The sequence below is a fragment of the Leptodactylus fuscus genome (assembly GCF_031893055.1).
Source record: "Leptodactylus fuscus isolate aLepFus1 chromosome 7 unlocalized genomic scaffold, aLepFus1.hap2 SUPER_7_unloc_1, whole genome shotgun sequence".
NCBI lineage: Eukaryota > Metazoa > Chordata > Amphibia > Anura > Leptodactylidae > Leptodactylus > Leptodactylus fuscus.
The window spans coordinates 419,320-440,542 of record NW_027439807.1 but is presented as its reverse complement, the minus strand read 5'-3'; the positions used below and the strand labels follow the sequence as shown (position 1 = coordinate 440,542).

The 21,223-nt window shown below is 49.7% G+C and overlaps 1 protein-coding gene across 3 annotated transcripts; it reads right to left on the bottom strand.

Annotated features, from left to right (window-relative positions):
- Positions 1-533: 533 nt before the first annotated feature.
- Positions 534-13,178, bottom strand: POGZ (pogo transposable element derived with ZNF domain). Of its 3 annotated transcripts, XM_075261208.1 has the most exons (20): positions 13,039-13,178; positions 10,481-10,528; positions 8,685-8,810; positions 8,408-8,563; positions 8,152-8,327; positions 7,951-8,068; positions 7,447-7,755; positions 7,157-7,360; positions 6,958-7,067; positions 5,750-6,042; positions 5,509-5,663; positions 5,171-5,271; positions 4,948-5,094; positions 4,556-4,687; positions 4,337-4,476; positions 3,554-3,691; positions 3,400-3,459; positions 3,209-3,324; positions 3,087-3,111; positions 534-2,975 (listed from the first exon to the last, which is right to left on the bottom strand). In XM_075261208.1, the coding sequence occupies exons 3-20, from the start codon at positions 8,803-8,805 to the stop codon at positions 1,457-1,459; spliced, it is 4,020 nt and encodes a 1,339-aa protein (XP_075117309.1). In that variant the 5' UTR covers positions 8,806-8,810; positions 10,481-10,528; positions 13,039-13,178; the 3' UTR covers positions 534-1,456. The 3 variants fall into 3 exon arrangements, with proteins under 3 accessions (XP_075117309.1, XP_075117307.1, XP_075117308.1); XM_075261206.1 differs by lacking the exons at positions 10,481-10,528; positions 13,039-13,178 and having other exon boundaries at positions 8,685-9,127; XM_075261207.1 differs by lacking the exons at positions 10,481-10,528; positions 13,039-13,178 and having other exon boundaries at positions 534-2,969; positions 8,685-9,127.
- Positions 13,179-21,223: the final 8,045 nt, after the last annotated feature.

The window sequence follows — 21,223 nt, the reverse complement described above, 5'->3', positions numbered from 1 at the left end:
CAGGGGGGCCAAGACTTTTGTCCAGCACTTTATATACAGGTCACCAAACAGCACAGTAAGTATCTGTACCCTATATACAGCACACGGAGTATCTGTACCTTATATACAGGCTTGTAGGGACCTGGGATGCTCATTGGTGGACACCCTGAGATGTAACAGGTCCCTTTGGTCACATTATTTTCCAGGGAACCGTCATTTCTGTCCAGGCCATGTGATGAGCGAAAAGCAAACTCGGACTTTTATTTGCTCATTTTCATAGAATTGTTATTTACTACTTGTGTCAGATTCCGGTTATTTCTGTGACCATTGGTTTTTGTTTTCAATAAACGAGGGGGGGGGACCAACAATTTTGTCCACGTGTGTCCATGACGCATCCAGTGACATCGTGGGGCACGTACCTGCACTCACCACCACTCCACATCACCCACTCCCAGAAAGAAACTCATGACCAAATCATCACATACACTAGTTAATATTTATAGTTTTATTACAAAAAAAAAATAAAAAAAAAAAACCAAAACATTAAAACTTGGGTCTCCCCTGCTCACGTTCTCGGAGCTGTGGGCACCTCGCTCTCTACCTCTATAAACCGCTAGTGTTTCATACTTTCTTTATCAACGTTACCCCCCCCTCGCTCCGACACCGCGGGAACGTTGTCATCCAGGGGCAAATGTGGGAGAACACGGGATCCCGTAACTTTAAAGAGGGGTAACGAATGTGTAAACACGATACAAAAAATAAAACTCAGTGTAGAGACATTCTGTGAACTCGGGAAGATAAAGGGTCTGTACAGGGCACGTGACATAAAATGGTTTATTTCGCTCAGTACCAGACTTGTAAGTGGACACGGCAGGGGGGGGGTGTAATAAACAGAACACTTTATATATATATATATATATATTATATCAAAAAAATCACATCTTCACCTAATAAAAACACAGAACGGCCTGGTGCCCGCTTTATTCTGCATCTGAGATATATACAAGCTATAGATTTAGTATTGTACACAGAGGTCCTACCGACTGCTGGTTACTAGGCCAGAACGTCTCGAGAAGGGGGGGATGGAGAATGGAGGTTAAAAGGAAACACAAGATAGGGAGCGCTGCTCATGAGGTCGTAACGAAGGAGACCAGCGTCTGGTGTAACCGGCTCTGAACACTCAGTCCTTAGAGAATCTTTTGTACATAATTCATGGTTGGGGGTCATTAATGCAAAAACTAAACTACGGGAAGGGAAGCGCCTGACCCCTCCCCCCGCTACGAGTCCAGGGGTTTTCATCTACAGGAGAGGTAGCATCACTGTAATGGGGGTGGACCAGAAGGCCCGACGTTGTGCCCGCCCCCCTTAGGAAAGAGAACATGATAAATAAGAACTGAACACCATGTAGGTGGTTGCATGAAGTCCCCGATATGAACAGGCGGTGGAATGGTTAAGGTGTGGTTGAGGGGGACACTGTCTACAGCTCAGTCTCATCGAAACCGTAGAAAGATTCCGGGTCACTGTCCGCTTCGAAGAGCCGATGCAGGACCTCATGGAAGGAAATGTCCTGGAGCGGGCTGTCGTCGCTGTCTTCATCCTGGTCGCCGTCATCGTCGTCGCCTAGTTGGAGTTGTCCTTCTAGGAGGTCGATAAGCTGTTCCTGCATTTCGGCGTTACGCTTGCTCGTATTGGCCGTGCCGTCGGGTCCTGGCAGGACACTGGCCACGAGGAATGACTGCTGGACTAGTTCTGGGTGTTCGCTTATTATATCGAGGACCTCCGTCAGCCAATGCACCACGAGGTGGAGTAACATTTCTGTGCTGCAGCTTTCCTCCTCCATATCTCGGGCCTGGTCTCTCCACTTCTTATGTAAGAAGTTGGTAACAGCTCTCCTAATACAGACGTACAGAGGTTGTATCTTTGAGCTACAACCGGAGGGAACGACAGCAGGCAGCGTGCAGGTAGAGCTGAGCAGCGTCAGCACCTCATCTGACAGGTGTGATCTGTGACAGTCCAACACCACCATGCCTTTGTTATTTGGAGTGTCCACATGCTTCTGCCAGATCATGGACGACCACAGCTCCATGATTTCATCATCATTAAAACCGTCTTCCCTAGTTTCTAGTCTAATAGATTCGGGGACATGTTCTAAGCTCTTGAAGTTGCCTCGACAACACACCAGCGTGGGTAACAGGCTTCCATCAGCCAAAATGGACAGCACAATGTCGCACCACGACTCCCCTGTGCCCACAGTTTGCAGCGCGCTCTCCTTCCGCTCGTCACTATGCAGCAGTTCCAGATCAAGAAAGAGTGAAATTTCATCTACGGCGGCGATCATGGACAACGGCAGATCCTGACTGAGTATCTGCCGCTGCACAAAACTGATAAACGTTTGGGCGCCGTCCTCCATTCCCTTGGGCAGTCGGTTGGACACAGCGACTTTGTCATGTGTGCTTAAACTGTGCCGTAGCATGAACCTCACTGCCCACTCGTAGGAGATCTTGAAACCTCCTTCCAGGGAGCGTCCGATTTTGGTGGCCTTTTGGAAGAGAGTCTCTTCGTTGACTGGCTGTTGCTGCTCTCTCTGGGTCAGAACCCATTCGGCAAGTTTCTCTTCTGCCTCCGTGCCGAGATATTTGCCCTCAGACAGGTTATCTTGGTTTTCTTCTTGGAACCTCTGCAGCCATTTCCGTATGCATCTCGGAGAGTTGTGGAAGTGTTCGGCCGCCTGTTGTATGCTGCAGCACAAGGCGAACAGGACAACGCGGAGCTTCTTCACACTCAGCTGCTGATCATTCTCTTCGCCCGCCCCGACTTCTCCGTCCTCCATCTCGACAAGCTCATCCACATCGATTCTCTCTTCTTTCTCCTCAGGGCTGGGAGTATCTGAAATGGGCGATAATTTCCATTTGTCATCCTCTTTTACCTCACTTTCCTCGACAACCTGTGGACTGGTCCTATCAACCACTTCTTCTCGTGGTCCCAAGACCCTACACCTTTGGAGAGAGAAAAGAGAATGGATCAATGTAATGAAAACCCGGCAAAACTTTCGACATGGATGGAGAGCAAAGCGGTGGTTGCAATCTATAAGTGGTGGATGTACATACCATGAGAGGTCCGGTGAGGTAGTATCTGCGGAAACAAGGACAATGACGTTACAATCTTGTAGTCTGTGAGGAGATGTATATATAGTGCTCGGTACAGGATCAGGATAGAAGGAGAGACTTACTCGTGCACACAACTGAAGCAAAGCTATGTGTTGGGTTGAAAACCAGATGTTTAGCCATGGCGTCGCCAATTCGCGTGACTAAAGGGCAGGACGAACACGTTAGCACCATCTCTTCACTGTAGAGGAAAGATGAGAATCAGCCATCTGACGCGAGACCCTCCGAAGCACTAACCCACCACCACGGCACCTACCTGGGCAGGCAGCTCTTAAACAGCGACTGGTACTTCGGACTCTTCCGTGGGACATGGTTGCTGAGTAAGTACAGACAATGGGTGCAGTTACAAACCTGATAGGTTTACAATGACCACCACAGCGCAGACGTACACGCTGCTATACTGTACTCACTTGATCATGTGATTCGCATACGCTCGGGAGCAGCAGGTACCATACCGGCAGAGAGAACAGTGCACGTAAGTGGGGAAATGATTGTGGAAATCTGGGATGTCGAAGCTGCACTCCAGGCACGACTGCTTTCCTACGTCCCTGAGAAGAACCATGAGGATACACAATGACAAGGAGGACATGTTGAGAGTCTTCTGCAAGCAGACATTCAGGATGGAGATATACAAACAAAAACACACTAAACGCAGTCTGGGTTGTGCAGTCTATAGTATAGTATGAACAGTGCCAAGAGACCCTACAGAATCTCCTATACCCATGATGGTGAACCTATAGCATGGGTGCCAGAGGTGGCACTCAGAGCCCTCTCTTTGAGCACCCATCTGTGGAACAGATTATACTGTGTGGGGGTCACCGTGGAGCAAATTGTACTGTGTGGAGACCACTGTGCAGCAGATTGTACTGTGTGGGGGGTCACTGTGGAGCAGATTGTACTGTGTGGGGGTCACTGTGGAGCAGATTGTACTGTGTGCGGGTCACTGTAAAGCAGATTGGACTGTGTAGGGGGTCACAGTGGAGCAGAAAGCTCTATAAAGTCCCATTTGTATGACCATATTTTGCAGGTCTATAATTGTCTGCAATTGTGGATCCGCACATTATTAAAGTTAAATTGCCGTGTTGGCACTTTGTGATAAATTAGTGGGTTTTGGGCTGCAGTTTGGGTACTCGGTCTCTAAAAGGTTCGCCATCACTGGCCTATACTAAGCTCTTGGGCACCTCGAGACTGACCGTTTTGCGTAGTCGTCAATTTCCAAAGTTGCTGGAGGAGGAACCACAGGAATGGGCGTCATGTCTGGCAAAGGCAATAAGGGGTTGTCAGAGGATAAAGGAAGGGCCCGTGGAGGCGCTCGAGAGGCTCGGATAGTGACCTGTGTGTAGACAATGGACAGGTTACACGCTGATCAGAAGAGCGGAGACCACGACATGCCATGACCATGTGAGACTCACCTTGGTGCCCGGCTTCAGACCCTCCAGCTGGCGAGGTTTGCGGAAGGTTTTGTGGTGTTGTAACTTGTGTTCAATCTTGTCTTTCGCAAACAGAAACTGCAGACGGCATTTATTGCAATGGTAGACGCTCTTCTTCTTGTGTCAAAGGTGGAGTGAAGACGTCACACACAAAAAAAAAAAAAAAAAAAAAAAGAACAAGAAATTTTTTTTTACAGAAACCGGAAACACATCTCACCACCGCCTTAAAGGCTTTCCCGCTGCTTTTGGGCACGTGACTGTAATAGCGGAGTAGCCCTGGCTCACTCAGGACAAGAATCCATAGTCTAGATTCTGTCCATCACATGGAGTCACCAATCACCCAGACACCCAATATGGCAGATTGACCACTGTACCTGGTGCCGCATGAAGTGCTGCTGGAAGGCGTTGCCATTCTTAAATACCTTCAGACAATAGACACACAGCAGGTGCCGCGAGTCCTCGTGGTTCAGCCTGAAATGTGTGTCCACCTCCGCATAGATTGAGGAGCGGTAAGAACAAACCTGGAAGAGAAGGGACCGTTATATGGATAACCACTGAATCGGCCACGAGGTGCTGGACCTCCTGCGTGACACTCACCTGGCACACGTAGGGCATTTCCCCAGGTTTGTGAGTGTCTTTCATATGTTGCAGGAAGAGCGGTTCACTGTCAAACGCCCATTCGCAAATCTTACACTTGGCTGCAAAGGAAAAAAAAACAAAACGAACAAGTTACCCCGATGCAAATCAGAATAGACAAGAGGAAGTCCCGTGAGGTCAACGCCGCTCAGCAGGAAGACCACACAAGTCTTGTGACGTCACCACTCATTTGTGGCACTTTTGCAGCTTGTGCAGGGTCAGCATTTTATCTATCGCAGCAGTAGACAAGCCTCCGCCCCCCCCCCCACAATGACTTACTATCCCGCGCCATTACTCACTTGTGGACTCGTAGGAGCTGTGCACGTTCTCCAGGTGACACTGCAGCTGGAATGGAGTGGAGAACTGTCGGTAGCAGTGTTGGCACGTGGTGTGTCCATCCACCTCTCCATTCTGCTGGTCCAGCTCCACGTGGTGCCTCATGTGATTCATAAACCTTGAGGAAAGCAGAGACATTGAGAGTGACGTAAAGGAGCTCCCCCCGGGCTGTGGTTTTATGGCCAGAGTAAAGCGGGGTCCCACCTGATGTTATTCTTCAGCCGCTTGGAGCAGTGCATACAGCGGAAGGTGGTGGCCACTTTAGGAAGCCCTTGCATCTGGTAGGTCTGACCAATATCTCGCCCGTAGTAGAAGTCATCCACCAGCATGATGAGCTTGCCCTGAGATGCGTCATCTGCTTGGTTCTCTGGGGGTTTGGCCACAGGGGGCGCCGTACCACTTGGTGTAATGACCGTCTTGTCTATGCTGGGCTGGGCAGGCAGTTCCGTTTCAGTCTTGCTTTTCTTGGAGAAGTCCACCAGGTCAGGACAGCAGTACTAAATGTGAGGGGGAGAGCCAAGAACATTAACCCCTGAGTGATCGGCACACGTACAATACCCAAATAACCTTTAAGGACATACCGTATATACTCGAGTATAAGCCAACCCGAATATAAGCCTAGGCCCCTAATTTTACCACAAAAAACTGGGAAAACTTATTGACTCGAGTATAAGCCGAGGGGGGAAATGCAGCAGCTACTGGAAAATTTCAAAAATTAAAATGGTCGGAGTTTTTGGGTGCAGAAGATGCTGGGTGATGGGGAAGGGGAGGGGGTGTTTTGGTTGTCTGTCTGCCCCTTCCCTGAGCTTGAGGACTGGGGTTTTCCCCCCACTTGGAATTCAGTCTGGCTGACTATAGGGGATCTGCAGTGCTCCTATTAACCACTTTCCGACGGAACAGGAGCACTGCAGATCCCCTATACTCAGTAGACCGGGCACTGTCAGACACAGGGATATCTATCTAATGTGTATGTGTGTCACAGTCATTTTCTACTTTTGTATGTATTCTAGGGAAAGGAGGGATTTACAACTTTTATTTATTTTTTAAAGCTTCTTTTTCCCCCCCTACTATTTTATGGGAGATTCTATACATTGATATTTGCAGCTGGTCATAGACCCCCCCCCCCTCCTAAAAAAAATTTATTTATTTTTTGCTGACTTGAGTATAAGCCGAGGGGGGCTTTTTCAGTACAAAAACTGTGCCGAAAAATTCAGCTTATACTGGAGTATATACAGTACTCGTTCTTTGTATTCACCTACATCATCCGTACATTGTGACCACTAATGGTATGGGTAGCCATATTGGACCAGGCCTTTCCCATAGGAGTTGGCGATGCTCCATGTCTGTATACAGACGTGGGCTATGTCACGTGGCCTCCTCACTTTACCTACTCGGAATAAGCCGTTACTTACACACATATGACCTCGAAGAGCCTCCATAACCCGGAATGGCGTCTGACACCTTGGGCAGAACTTCCGGGAAGTGTCGGGGTTCTCCATCTGGGCTCCAGAGGGTGCAGCTGCTGAAAAGGTGCAGAGCAGAGGGTGAGGACACGCGCCCCCTATATACACATCCTACATGCACTATTAAAGGCTGCCAATAAAGGGATACCTTTCAGTCCCAGAGACTCCAGCTGAATGCCCCTTTGTAAGGTGCCCACACTCGGGCTCGTGCCATTGTTGCCCACTGTGTTAGAGAGGATGAGCTGTGTAGAGTTCTGGGTGGTGGTCTGACTCCCACTCACTGCGTTCACAAACTTCACCATGTCATTGGTTTCACCAGGTCTCTTCATGGCCACCAAGCTGGAAATGTTGACTACAAGGCACAAGGTACAACAAGATTTGACCAACGAGCATTGGGCACGGCCAGAACGGGTGACTGGAGACTCCTCTAGTACTCACCTAGCTTGGGGTTGTTGTTGGGATTGTTCTGGGCCTGTGAGATGGCCAGGGCCTGGGTGGGCTGCTGAACAGTGATCTGTCGGAGTGGCTGGCTGGGCGCAGATGTGGTAGAAGTGCTGGAGATGGGTTTGTTGATCTGGTTCTGAGACTGCGGCACCGTGCTGCGTATGGTCAGGGTGGCGGGGATGACCGTGGTGAAGGTGTTTGTGGCAGGACGCACAGGGACGGTGGTCGCTGGCCGCACCTGAGTCACTTGAGAAAACACTTGGGGCACCCCAACTGCTGGCTTCATGAACTGTGTGCCCGCTGCTGAAAAGAGAGAGAGGACACTGAGGGCGAGATGGGCAACCTGGCACGTTACCCCCTCCAGGACCTAGGCCTAGTTTGATATATCAGGACGTGGGTGCTGTTTTTTGTGCTTTTCTGAGGGCTCCCAATGTTGACATAACAGTACACCATAGAGAAGGGACTAGTTAAAAAAAAAAAATAGATAAATCCACTGACCTGGAACAATGGTGATGGGCCGAACAGTTTGACCTTGCTGGACATTCAGCACGATGCCCACCTGATTCATGGTGTTCACTGTGTTCTGGACTGGCCTGACGTTTCGGACAGGGAAGCCCTGTGACAAGGAACAAGGTCAATCTTAGAATTGGACAAACGATCCCTATGGACCGTGGACAGTAGAACATGTCCTTGTAGTACCTGCGCGGTGATGAAGATGGGCTGTGCAGCCATGGAGTTGTTGGAGGCATGGTTGGCATTCTGCATCACTTGCATGGGACGAAGCACAGGCTGAGTGACCATGGTGCCCAGGCCCGAAGCGGTATTCTGTGTCAGGATGAGCGGCTGACCGCTTTGTTGTACGATGGGTGTCGGACCTAGGGAAAGAAAATACAACTATGAGGAGACAGACAGATTTACACTGAGAGCACCCCGGCTCGGCGTACACGTCACGTACCGCTGTTATTGGCGATCAGGGTGACCACAGTCTTCTTAGTGTTGTCTGTGTTCTGGGTGATAGTGTTGGTTATGCTGGTGGCCGTGGTATAGTGACTGCCCAGGGTCGGCTGCACTATTGGCAGGGAAGCCGTGGCCGGCTGGAGGTTGATGGAAACTGCAGGACAACAAGTGCAAGGATCAGACTACAACCCCCATCATCATAGTTACCACAAGACCCTTCTAACGCCCCCCTTACTGACTGGACTCAGGTGTGACCTGGCAATGGCCGACATTACCTGTGTTGGTTTTGTCCAGGTAGCTGTAGTCCTCGACCACAGAGTCCTCAATGACATCACTGATCTTCTGCCATGGCTCCAGCTCTTCCTCCTCACACTCCATAAACAGGTCCGTGTCCATGGCTCCTGCACACACAAGACACTGGACGTCAGTAGGAATAACGGACAGGTCAGTGGGGGTCCCACCGCTCAGCCCCTCACTCATCACCATTCACTCCTGGTTATCTCTAGCACTCCGGCTGACCGACGCTCCATTCAGAACAGGTGACTTATTTCTGATAAGAGGGCACAAGTGGTCTCCCCTATGGGGCCAGGAGCGTGACTCCCCGCTGTCTTTGGTGCATCTGGCTCACGTCAGGGACCGCTGATTAGGCCTCAATGTCCCGTTGTATCGTGATGAAATAGACACGTGTCGCAACACCACATCATGTCAGTCAGAGGCCACAAAGTAGCAGGGAGTTACGCCGGAGCCCAGGAGAGGCGAGTAACACTGTTACTTAGGTTTGCTCACCTCCCTTGGGCCTCCGCTTATTGTTCTCCTCTGGGGTCTGCAGAAACTGCACAATATAATAGCAGCCGTTCCGGTTCAGACGTGTTTGGTCCGAACGAAACTGAAAAATATTGTAATAACTAAATCGAGTTGTTGATGTTCGGTTCTGTAATTTTTCAATGAATCGCCAAGCCCTAAAGTGATCCTCATGGGCGGGAACAAGACAAAGCAGGACCGTCATCTAACTCCTGAAGAAGGACCAAGTAGTGCTACAAGAGAGAAAAGAGCGATGGGAGGTGGGTGGAGAGGGCCCCGGGGACCCAGGATAGAGAATCAGACCACATATGAATCACCAAGCCCTAAAGTGATCCTCATGGGCGGGACCAAGACAAAGCAGGACCGTCATCTAACTCCTGAAGAAGGTCCGAGTAGTGCTACAAGAGAGAAAAGAGCGATGGGAGGTGGGTGGAGAGGGCCCCGGGGACCCAGGATAGAGAATCAGACCACAGATGAATCACCAAGCCCTAAAGTGATCCTCATGGGCGGGACCAAGACAAAGCAGGACCGTCATCTAACTCCTGAAGAAGGTCCGAGTAGTGCTACAAGAGAGAAAAGAGCGATGGGAGGTGGGTGGAGAGGGCCCCGGGGACCCAGGATAGAGAATCAGACCACATATGAATCACCAAGCCCTAAAGTGATCCTCATGGGCGGGACCAAGACAAAGCAGGACCGTCATCTAACTCCTGAAGAAGGTCCGAGTAGTGCTACAAGAGAGAAAAGAGCAATGGGAGGTGGTTGGAGAGGTCCCTGGGGACCCAGGATAGAGAATCAGACCACAGATGAATCACCAAGCCCTAAAGTGATCCTCATGGGCGGGACCAAGACAAAGCAGGACCATCAGCTAACTCCTGAAGAAGGACTGGGTAGTGCTACAAGAGAGAAAAGATCGATGGGAGGAGAGGGCCCCGGGGACCCAGGATAGAGAATCAGACCACAGATAAAGAACAAGAAAAAAGATGCCTGCGGAAACCAGGGCGAAAAAACAGGAGGAGCAGGGAGGACGGCCTCACATGGACAGCTCAACACCAGCCAAGACTGGCACTGGCATCATGTCCACCTCACATATACCCCATGTGGGAAACTGAGCCCCAGCCCAATGGCAATGATAAACAGCAGTTTTGTCTGCGTTTCGCAGCCACAATAGTGTGAATAGAGCCCAAGGCTACAGATTGTAAGACCAGACTCCTACACTAATTCTACATCGAGAGCCTTGCACCCGCTGACAGTGACAACATTAACCCCTTACCTCCAGTCACTGGATCACCTGAAGAACTAAGATTCCTTTATCCAAGACCTACAAGAAAAAAATCCTGTTATATTATATACATGTGATATTATACGTGTACGTGATGTATGAAGACCGGCGTGATCAATGCCAGGCGTCATAACACCATAACATATGGGAAGGTGGTGAGGGCGGAATAAAAAAGAGGCAAACTGGCAGAAACTGGTGCACAAGGCAAAATAAACCTGCCCCTGTGTCTCCTGTGTTGTATCTGATGTCCTGACTAAAATAAGTCATACTATATAACTGGATGAAGGAATCGACCCAGAGCGGGAGCTGCACCCCTCGGCCCCGGGGCAGGAGTCGGGTCCCACAGCCCCAGGGCAGGAGCCGGGCCTCACAGTCCTGGTACACATGATACGTACACGACATCTTATGTTTTATTGTGCCCACGGCACATTGTATAGTGTGTACATGCAATAGGTTGTGTATTCTATTATGTACCACGTGTTATATATTACATTGTGTACATGATATATTGTATGGTGTGTATACAGCATGTTACATGGTGGTTCACATTATATTAAGGCTGAATGATTTTCTCCCCAAAAAATTTAAATCTAGATTTTAAAAAAATGTAAAAAAATAAGTAAATAAAAAACCCAACTAAACCTGGTCCTGGGAGGGGATGAAGATATGTGACACAGCTTCCTAGTCCATCCTCATGCAGTGAAAAACCTGCATGGAACATATCGAGGCTGAGGAGGCGGAGTCATGGAATTAGAGGTGGAGTCAGTGAGTTAAGGGCGGAACCAGTGAGTTAGGGGTGGAGCCAGAGAGTTGGGGCGGAGCCAGAGATTTGGAGGGCGGAGCCAGAGAGTTAGAGGCGGACTCAATTGTCTGAAGTTGAAAAAGGTTCCAAGTCAGACTTCAAAATAAAATGCAGATTATTATTATTAATTATTATTTCTACTGTGATAGGAATAATATTATACGGTATATTGTCTTCGCCTTGTGTTATATTATATTGTGTACATTAGACATTGTATATTCTGCATGTTTTATTGTACATTTTCTATAGGTTTGGCAATGCCAAATATCTATTCGGACGTGCCAATAATGTGGAGTACACGTTATGTTTATGTTCTATATCATAGTGTATACATGACGTTATATTGTTTATAGGTGATATATTATTATATATACATTATGTTATCTTGTGTAGTGTGTACATGATGTTTTATACTATATTGTGTATATTACGTGTTATACTATATTGGGTACATGATGTTTTATACTATATTGTGTACATTACGTGTTATTCTATATTGTGTATATGACGTGTTATTCTATATTGGGTACATGACGTGTTATTCTATATTGTGTACATGACGTGTTATACTATATTGTGTACATGACGTGTTATACTATATTGTGTACATGACGTGTTATACTATATTGTGTACATGACGTGTTATACTATATTGTGTACATGACGTGTTATACTATATTGTGTACATGACGTGTTATACTATATTGTGTACGCGACGTGTTATACTATATTGTGTACGCGACGTGTTATACTATATTGTGTACATGACGTGTTATACTATATTGTGTACATGACGTGTTATACTATATTGTGTACATGACGTGTTATACTATATTGTGTACATGACGTGTTATTCTATATTGCGTACATGACGTGTTATTCTATATTGCGTATATGACGTGTTATTTTATATTGCGTATATGGCGTGTTATTCTATATTGTGTATATTACGTGTTATTCTATATTGTGTATATGACGTGTTACACTATATTGTGTATATTACGTGTTATTCTATATTGTGTACATGACGTGTTATACTATATTGTGTACATGACGTGTTATTCTATATTGTGTACATGACGTGTTATACTATATTGTGTATATGACGTGTTATACTATATTGTGTATATGACGTGTTATTCTATATTGTGTACATGACGTGTTATACTATATTGTGTATATGACGTGTTACACTATATTGTGTATATGACGTGTTATTCTATATTGTGTACATGACGTGTTATACTATATTGTGTATGTGATATGTAACATTGTGTATATGATGTGTTATACTATATTGTGTACATGTTGTTATGTTGTGCACATGTGTCACGTGTTGTGTTACACATGTCATCCATATAGCTATCTGATCAGCTCGGGCCCCCTGGAAGTGTCAGGCTGTACACTCTGCACCCTCAGGGGGCCCATGAAGCTGATGTGGCCCCTGGATCCCTGTGTCTGGGGACCCTCTATTGTTCTTCCCGGCATTTCATCCTCCCTGGCCACCTGGGGGCGCTGTCCATACCTCAGGTTCTGCACCACAAGAGATCGCTGCAGCCACAAGAGCCTCCCACGGGCCCTCGCTCGCCTACTCTAGGGGCCCCCCGAACCATGCTCCTCCTTGCAAAATAGTCCCCAGGGGCAACATGGCGGCGGAGAGTTACGTCTCGGCCTGGCTCACCCCGGTCCTGCAGCGCTCAGCCCCGTACCGTACCCGTACCGCCCCGCACCGGGCCCCGCACCTCACCTCCTCCTCGCCCGGGAATCTCCTCCTCGGTCGTAGGCCCGGTCACGCCCCGGGATCCCTCCGCCGCCTCACGCCCGCCACCAAGCGCACTGCGTACAAAGAGGTGCGAGCGGAAGAACACGGCTCAGTCACCGCGGAGGGATATCATGGCGTCATTTCCTCAGCGCAAGGTGATTGGCCGAGCGGCTGGAGAGGGCCTTGACGTCACGGAAGATGGCTCAGTCCTCGCTGCACTGCGGCTACTGCGCCTGCGCCTTGTGAGTCCCTCCTCCCCAAAGAGGGAGGGGCGTACAAAATAATACCCCCTCTGCTGAACCGCCAAAACTTATGTAACACCCCACATAGCTGAACCTGACAGGAATGTGACCCCCTGCACCCCAAATATAGAGACCTGACAGGAATGTGACCCCCTGTACCCCAAATATAGAGACCTGACAGGAATGTGACCCCCTGTACCCCAAATATAGAGACCTGACAGGAATGTGACCCCCTGCACCCCAAATATAGAGACCTGACAGGAATGTGACCCCCTGCACCCCAAATACAGAGACCTGACAGGAATGTGACCCCCTGCACCTCAAATATAGACACCTGACAGGAATGTGGCCCCCTGCACCCCAAATATAGAGACCTGACAGGAATGTGACCCCCTGTACCCCAAATATAGAGACCTGACAGGAATGTGACCCCCTGTACCCCAAATATAGAGACCTGACAGGAATGTGACCCCCTGCACCCCAAATATAGAGACCTGACAGGAATGTGACCCCCTGTACCCCAAATATAGAGACCTGACAGGAATGTGACCCCCTGTATCCCAAATATAGAGACCTGACAGGAATGTGACCCCCTGTACCCCAAATATAGAGACCTGACAGGAATGTGACCCCCTGTATCCCAAATATAGAGACCTGACAGGAATGTGACCCCCTGTACCCCAAATATAGAGACCTGACAGGAATGTGACCCCCTGTACCCCAAATATAGAGACCTGACAGGAATGTGACCCCCTGCACCCCAAATACAGAGACCTGACAGGAATGTGACCCCCTGCACCTCAAATATAGACACCTGACAGGAATGTGGCCCCCTGCACCCCAAATATAGAGACCTGACAGGAATGTGACCCCCTGTACCCCAAATATAGAGACCTGACAGGAATGTGACCCCCTGTACCCCAAATATAGAGACCTGACAGGAATGTGACCCCCTGCACCCCAAATATAGAGACCTGACAGGAATGTGACCCCCTGTACCCCAAATATAGAGACCTGACAGGAATGTGACCCCCTGTATCCCAAATATAGAGACCTGACAGGAATGTGACCCCCTGTACCCCAAATATAGAGACCTGACAGGAATGTGACCCCCTGTATCCCAAATATAGAGACCTGACAGGAATGTGACCCCCTGTACCCCAAATATAGAGACCTGACAGGAATGTGACCCCCTGTACCCCAAATATAGAGACCTGACAGGAATGTGACCCCCTGCACCCCAAATATAGAGACCTGACAGGAATGTGACCCCCTGCACCCCAAATATAGAGACCTGACAGGAATGTGACCCCCTGCACCCCAAATATAGAGACCTGACAGGAATGTGACCCCCCTGCACCCCAAATACAGAGACCTGACAGGAATGTGACCCCCTGCACCCCAAATATAGAGACCTGACAGGAATGTGACCCCCTGTACCCCAAATATAGAGACCTGACAGGAATGTGACCCCTTGCACCCCAAATATAGAGACCTGACAGGAATGTGACCCCCTGTACCCCAAATATAGAGACCTGACAGGAATGTGACCCCCTGCACCCCAAATATAGAGACCTGACAGGAATGTGACCCCCTGCACCCCAAATATAGAGACCTGACAGGAATGTGACCCCCCTGCACCCCAAATACAGAGACCTGACAGGAATGTGACCCCCCCCCTGTACCCCAAATATAGAGACCTGACAGGAATGTGACCCCCTGTACCCCAAATATAGAGACCTGACAGGAATGTGACCCCCTGCACCCCAAATATAGAGACCTGACAGGAATGTGACCCCCTGTACCCCAAATATAGAGACCTGACAGGAATGTGACCCCCTGTATCCCAAATATAGAGACCTGACAGGAATGTGACCCCCCTGCACCCCAAATATAGAGACCTGACAGGAATGTGACCCCCTGTACCCCAAATATAGAGACCTGACAGGAATGTGACCCCCTGTACCCCAAATATAGAGACCTGACAGGAATGTGACCCCCCTGCACCCCAAATACAGAGACCTGACAGGAATGTGACCCCCTGCACCCCAAATATAGAGACCTGACAGGAATGTGACCCCCCCTGCACCCCAAATATAGAGACCTGACAGGAATGTGACCCCCTGTACCCCAAATATAGAGACCTGACAGGAATGTGACCTCCTGTACCCCAAATATAGAGACCTGACAGGAATGTGACCCCCTGTACCCCAAATATAGAGACCTGACAGGAATGTGACCTCCTGTACCCCAAATATAGAGACCTGACAGGAATGTGACCCCCTGTACCCCAAATATAGAGACCTGACAGGAATGTGACCCCCCCTGCACCCCAAATATAGAGACCTGACAGGAATGTGACCCCCCCCCTGTACCCCAAATATAGAGACCTGACAGGAATGTGACCCCCCCCCTGCACCCCAAATATAGAGACCTGACAGGAATGTGACCCCCCCCCTGTACCCCAAATATAGAGACCTGACAGGAATGTGACCCCCCCTGTACCCCAAATATAGAGACCTGACAGGAATGTGACCCCCTGTACCCCAAATATAGAGACCTGACAGGAATGTGACCCCCCTGCACCCCAAATATAGAGACCTGACAGGAATGTGACCCCCTGCACCTCAAATATAGCGACCTGACAGGAATGTGACCCCCTGTACCCCAAATATAGAGACCTGACAGGAATGTGACCCCCCTGCACCCCAAATATAGAGACCTGACAGGAATGTGACCCCCCTGTACCCCAAATATAGCGACCTGACAGGAATGTGCCCCCCCTGCACCCCAAATATAGAGACCTGACAGGAATGTGACCCCCTGCACCTCAAATATAGACACCTGACAGGAATGTGACCCCCTGCACCCCAAATATAGAGACCTGACAGGAATGTGACCCCCTGTACCCCAAATATAGAGACCTGACAAGAATGTGACCCCCTGCACCCCAAATATAGAGACCTGACAGGAATGTGACCCCCTGTACCCCAAATATAGAGACCTGACAGGAATGTGACCCCCCCTGTACCCCAAATATAGAGACCTGACAGGAATGTGACCCTCTGTACCCCAAATATAGAGACCTGACAGGAATATGACCCCCTGCACCCCAAATATAGAGACCTGACAGGAATGTGACCCCCTGCACCTCAAATATAGACACCTGACAGGAATGTGACCCCCTGCACCCCAAATATAGAGACCTGACAGGAATGTGACCCCCTGTACCCCAAATATAGAGACCTGACTGGAATATGACCCCCTGCACCCCAAATATAGAGACCTGACAGGAATGTGACCCCCCTGCACCCCAAATATAGAGACCTGACAGGAATGTGGCCCCCTGCACCCCAAATATAGAGACCTGACAGGAATGTGACCCCCCTGCACCCCAAATATAGAGACCTGACAGGAATGTGACCCCCTGCACCTCAAATATAGACACCTGACAGGAATGTGGCCCCCTGTAGCCCAAATATAGAGACCTGACAGGAATGTGGCCCCCCCTGCACCCCAAATACAGAGACCTGACAGGAATGTGACCCCCTGCACCCCAAATATAGAGACCTGACAGGAATGTGACCCCCCTGTACCCCAAATATAGAGACCTGACAGGAATGTGGCCCCCTGTACCCCAAATATAGAGACCTGACAGGAATGTGGCCCCCTGTACCCCAAATATAGAGACCTGACAGGAATGTGAACCCCTGTACCCCAAATATAGAGACCTGACAGGAATGTGACCCCCTGCACCCCAAATACAGAGACCTGACAGGAATGTGACCCCCTGCAACCCAAATACAGAGACCTGACAGGAATGTGACCCCCTGTACCCCAAATATAGCGACCTGACAGGAATGTGACCCCCTGTACCCCAAATATAGAGACCTGACAGGAATGTGACCCCCCTGCACCCCAAATACAGGGACTTGACAGGAATGTGACCCCCTGTACCCCAAATATAGAGACCTGACAGGAATGTGACCCCCTGCACCCCAAATATAGAGACCTGACAGGAATGTGACCCCCTGTACCCCAAATATAGAGACCTGACAGGAATGTGACCTCCTGTACCCCAAATATAGAGACCTGACAGGAATGTGACCCCCTGTACCCCAAATATAGAGACCTGACAGGAATGTGACCCCCCTGCACCCCAAATACAGAGACCTGACAGGAATGTGACCCCCCTGCACCCCAAATATAGAGACCTGACAGGAATGTGACCCCCTGTACCCCAAATATAGAGACCTGACAGGAATGTGACCCCCTGTACCCCAAATATAGAGACCTGACAGGAATGTGACCCCCTGTATCCCAAATATAGAGACCTGACAGGAATGTGACCCCCCTGCACCCCAAATATAGAGACCTGACAGGAATGTGACCCCCTGCACCCCAAATATAGAGACCTGACAGGAATGTGACCCCCTGTACCCCAAATATAGAGACCTGACAGGAATGTGACCCCCTGTATCCCAAATATAGAGACCTGACAGGAATGTGACCCCCCTGCACCCCAAATATAGAGACCTGACAGGAATGTGACCCCCTGTACCCCAAATATAGAGACCTGACAGGAATGTGACCCCCTGTACCCCAAATATAGAGACCTGACAGGAATGTGACCCCCTGCACCCCAAATATAGAGACCTGACAGGAATGTGACCCCCCTGCACCCCAAATACAGAGACCTGACAGGAATGTGACCCCCTGTACCCCAAATATAGAGACCTGACAGGAATGTGACCCCCCCTGCACCCCAAATACAGAGACTTGACAGGAATGTGACCCCCTGTACCCCAAATATAGAGACCTGACAGGAATGTGACCCCCTGCACCCCAAATATAGAGACCTGACAGGAATGTGACCCCCTGTACCCCAAATATAGAGACCTGACAGGAATGTGACCTCCTGTACCCCAAATATAGAGACCTGACAGGAATGTGACCCCCTGTACCCCAAATATAGAGACCTGACAGGAATGTGACCCCCCTGCACCCCAAATATAGAGACCTGACAGGAATGTGACCCCCCCCTGTACCCCAAATATAGAGACCTGACAGGAATGTGACCCCCCCCTGCACCCCAAATATAGAGACCTGACAGGAATGTGACCCCCCCCTGTACCCCAAATATAGAGACCTGACAGGAATGTGACCCCCCCTGTACCCCAAATATAGAGACCTGACAGGAATGTGACCCCCTGTACCCCAAATATAGAGACCTGACAGGAATGTGACCCCCTGCACCTCAAATATAGCGACCTGACAGGAATGTGACCCCCTGTACCCCAAATATAGAGACCTGACAGGAATGTGACCCCCCTGCACCCCAAATATAGAGACCTGACAGGAATGTGACCCCCCTGTACCCCAAATATAGCGACCTGACAGGAATGTGCCCCCCCCTGCACCCCAAATATAGAGACCTGACAGGAATGTGACCCCCTGCACCTCAAATATAGACACCTGACAGGAATGTGACCCCCTGCACCCCAAATATAGAGACCTGACAGGAATGTGACCCCCTGTACCCCAAATATAGAGACCTGACAGGAATGTGACCCCCTGCACCCCAAATATAGAGACCTGACAGGAATGTGACCCCCTGTACCCCAAATATAGAGACCTGACAGGAATGTGACCCCCCCTGTACCCCAAATATAGAGACCTGACAGGAATGTGACCCTCTGTACCCCAAATATAGAGACCTGACAGGAATATGACCCCCTGCACCCCAAATATAGAGACCTGACAGGAATGTGACCCCCTGCACCTCAAATATAGACACCTGACAGGAATGTGACCCCCTGCACCCCAAATATAGAGACCTGACAGGAATGTGACCCCCTGTACCCCAAATATAGAGACCTGACAGGAATATGACCCCCTGCACCCCAAATATAGAGACCTGACAGGAATGTGACCCCCTGCACCTCAAATATAGACACCTGACAGGAATGTGGCCCCCTGTAGCCCAAATATAGAGACCTGACAGGAATGTGGCCCCCCCTGCACCCCAAATACAGAGACCTGACAGGAATGTGACCCCCTGCACCCCAAATATAGAGACCTGACAGGAATGTGACCCCCCTGTACCCCAAATATAGAGACCTGACAGGAATGTGGCCCCCTGTACCCCAAATATAGAGACCTGACAGGAATGTGGCCCCCTGTACCCCAAATATAGAGACCTGACAGGAATGTGAACCCCTGTACCCCAAATATAGAGACCTGACAGGAATGTGACCCCCCCTGTACCCCAAATATAGAGACCTGACAGGAATGTGACCCCCTGCAACCCAAATACAGAGACCTGACAGGAATGTGACCCCCTGCAACCCAAATACAGAGACCTGACAGGAATGTGACCCCCTGTACCCCAAATATAGAGACCTGACAGGAATGTGACCCCCCTGCACCCCAAATACAGAGACTTGACAGGAATGTGACCCCCTGTACCCCAAATATAGAGACCTGACAGGAATGTGACCCCCTGCACCCCAAATATAGAGACCTGACAGGAATGTGACCCCCTGTACCCCAAATATAGAGACCTGACAGGAATGTGACCTCCTGTACCCCAAATATAGAGACCTGACAGGAATGTGACCCCCTGTACCCCAAATATAGAGACCTGACAGGAATGTGACCCCCCCTGCACCCCAAATATAGAGACCTGACAGGAATGTGACCCCCCCCTGTACCCCAAATATAGAGACCTGACAGGAATGTGACCCCCCCCTGCACCCCAAATATAGAGACCTGACAGGAATGTGACCCCCCTGCACCCCAAATACAGAGACTTGACAGGAATGTGACCCCCTGTACCCCAAATATAGAGACCTGACAGGAATGTGACCCCCTGCACCCCAAATATAGAGACCTGACAGGAATGTGACCCCCCTGTACCCCAAATATAGAGACCTGACAGGAATGTGACCTCCTGTACCCCAAATATAGAGACCTGACAGGAATGTGACCCCCTGTACCCCAAATATAGAGACCTGACAGGAATGTGACCTCCTGTACCCCAAATATAGAGACCTGACAGGAATGTGACCCCCCTGTACCCCAAATATAGAGACCTGACAGGAATGTGACCCCCCCTGCACCCCAAATATAGAGACCTGACAGGAATGTGACCCCCCCCTGTACCCCAAATATAGAGACCTGACAGGAATGTGACCCCCCCTGTACCCCAAATATAGAGACCTGACAGGAATGTGCCCCCCTGTACCCCAAATATAGAGACCTGACAGGAATGTGACCCCCCTGTACCCCAAATATAGAGACCTGACAGGAATGTGACCCCCCCTGCTACCCCAAATATAGAGACCTGACAGGAATGTGCCCCCCCTGCACCCCAAATATAGAGACCTGACAGGAATGTGACCCCCTGTACCCCAAATATAGAGACCTGACAGGAATGTGACCCCCCTGTACCCCAAATATAGAGACCTGACAGGAATGTGACCCCCCTGTACCCCAAATATAGAGACCTGACAGGAATGTGACCCCCCTGTACCCCAAATATAGAGACCTGACAGGAATGTGACCCCCTGTACCCCAAATATAGAGACCTGACAGGAATGTGACCCCCTGTACCCCAAATATAGAGACCTGACAGGAATGTGACCCCCTGTACCCCAAATATAGAGACCTGACAGGAATGTGACCCCCCTGTACCCCAAATATAGAGACCTGACAGGAATGTGACCCCCTGCACCCCAAATATAGAGACCTGACAGGAATGTGACCCCCTGTACCCCAAATATAGAGACCTGACAGAATGTGACCCCCTGCACCCCAAATATAGAGACCTGACAGGAATGTGACCCCCTGCACCCCAAATATAGAGACCTGACAGGAATGTGACCCCACTGCACCCCAAATATAGAGACCTGACAGGAATGTGACCA

Bases quoted from the DNA above. Each gene is read 5' to 3' on its own strand.
- POGZ (XM_075261206.1), bottom strand. From the start codon at position 8,895: ATGGTGATGAGTGAGGGGCTGAGCGGTGGGACCCCCACTGACCTGTCC. The intron at 5,095-5,170 runs GTGAGTGTCACG...CTTCTCTTCCAG, and splicing joins AAATGCCCTACGTGTGCCAG to GTTTGTTCTTACCGCTCCTC. The intron at 3,460-3,553 runs GTGAGTACAGTA...GTACTTACTCAG, and splicing joins TATGCGAATCACATGATCAA to CAACCATGTCCCACGGAAGA.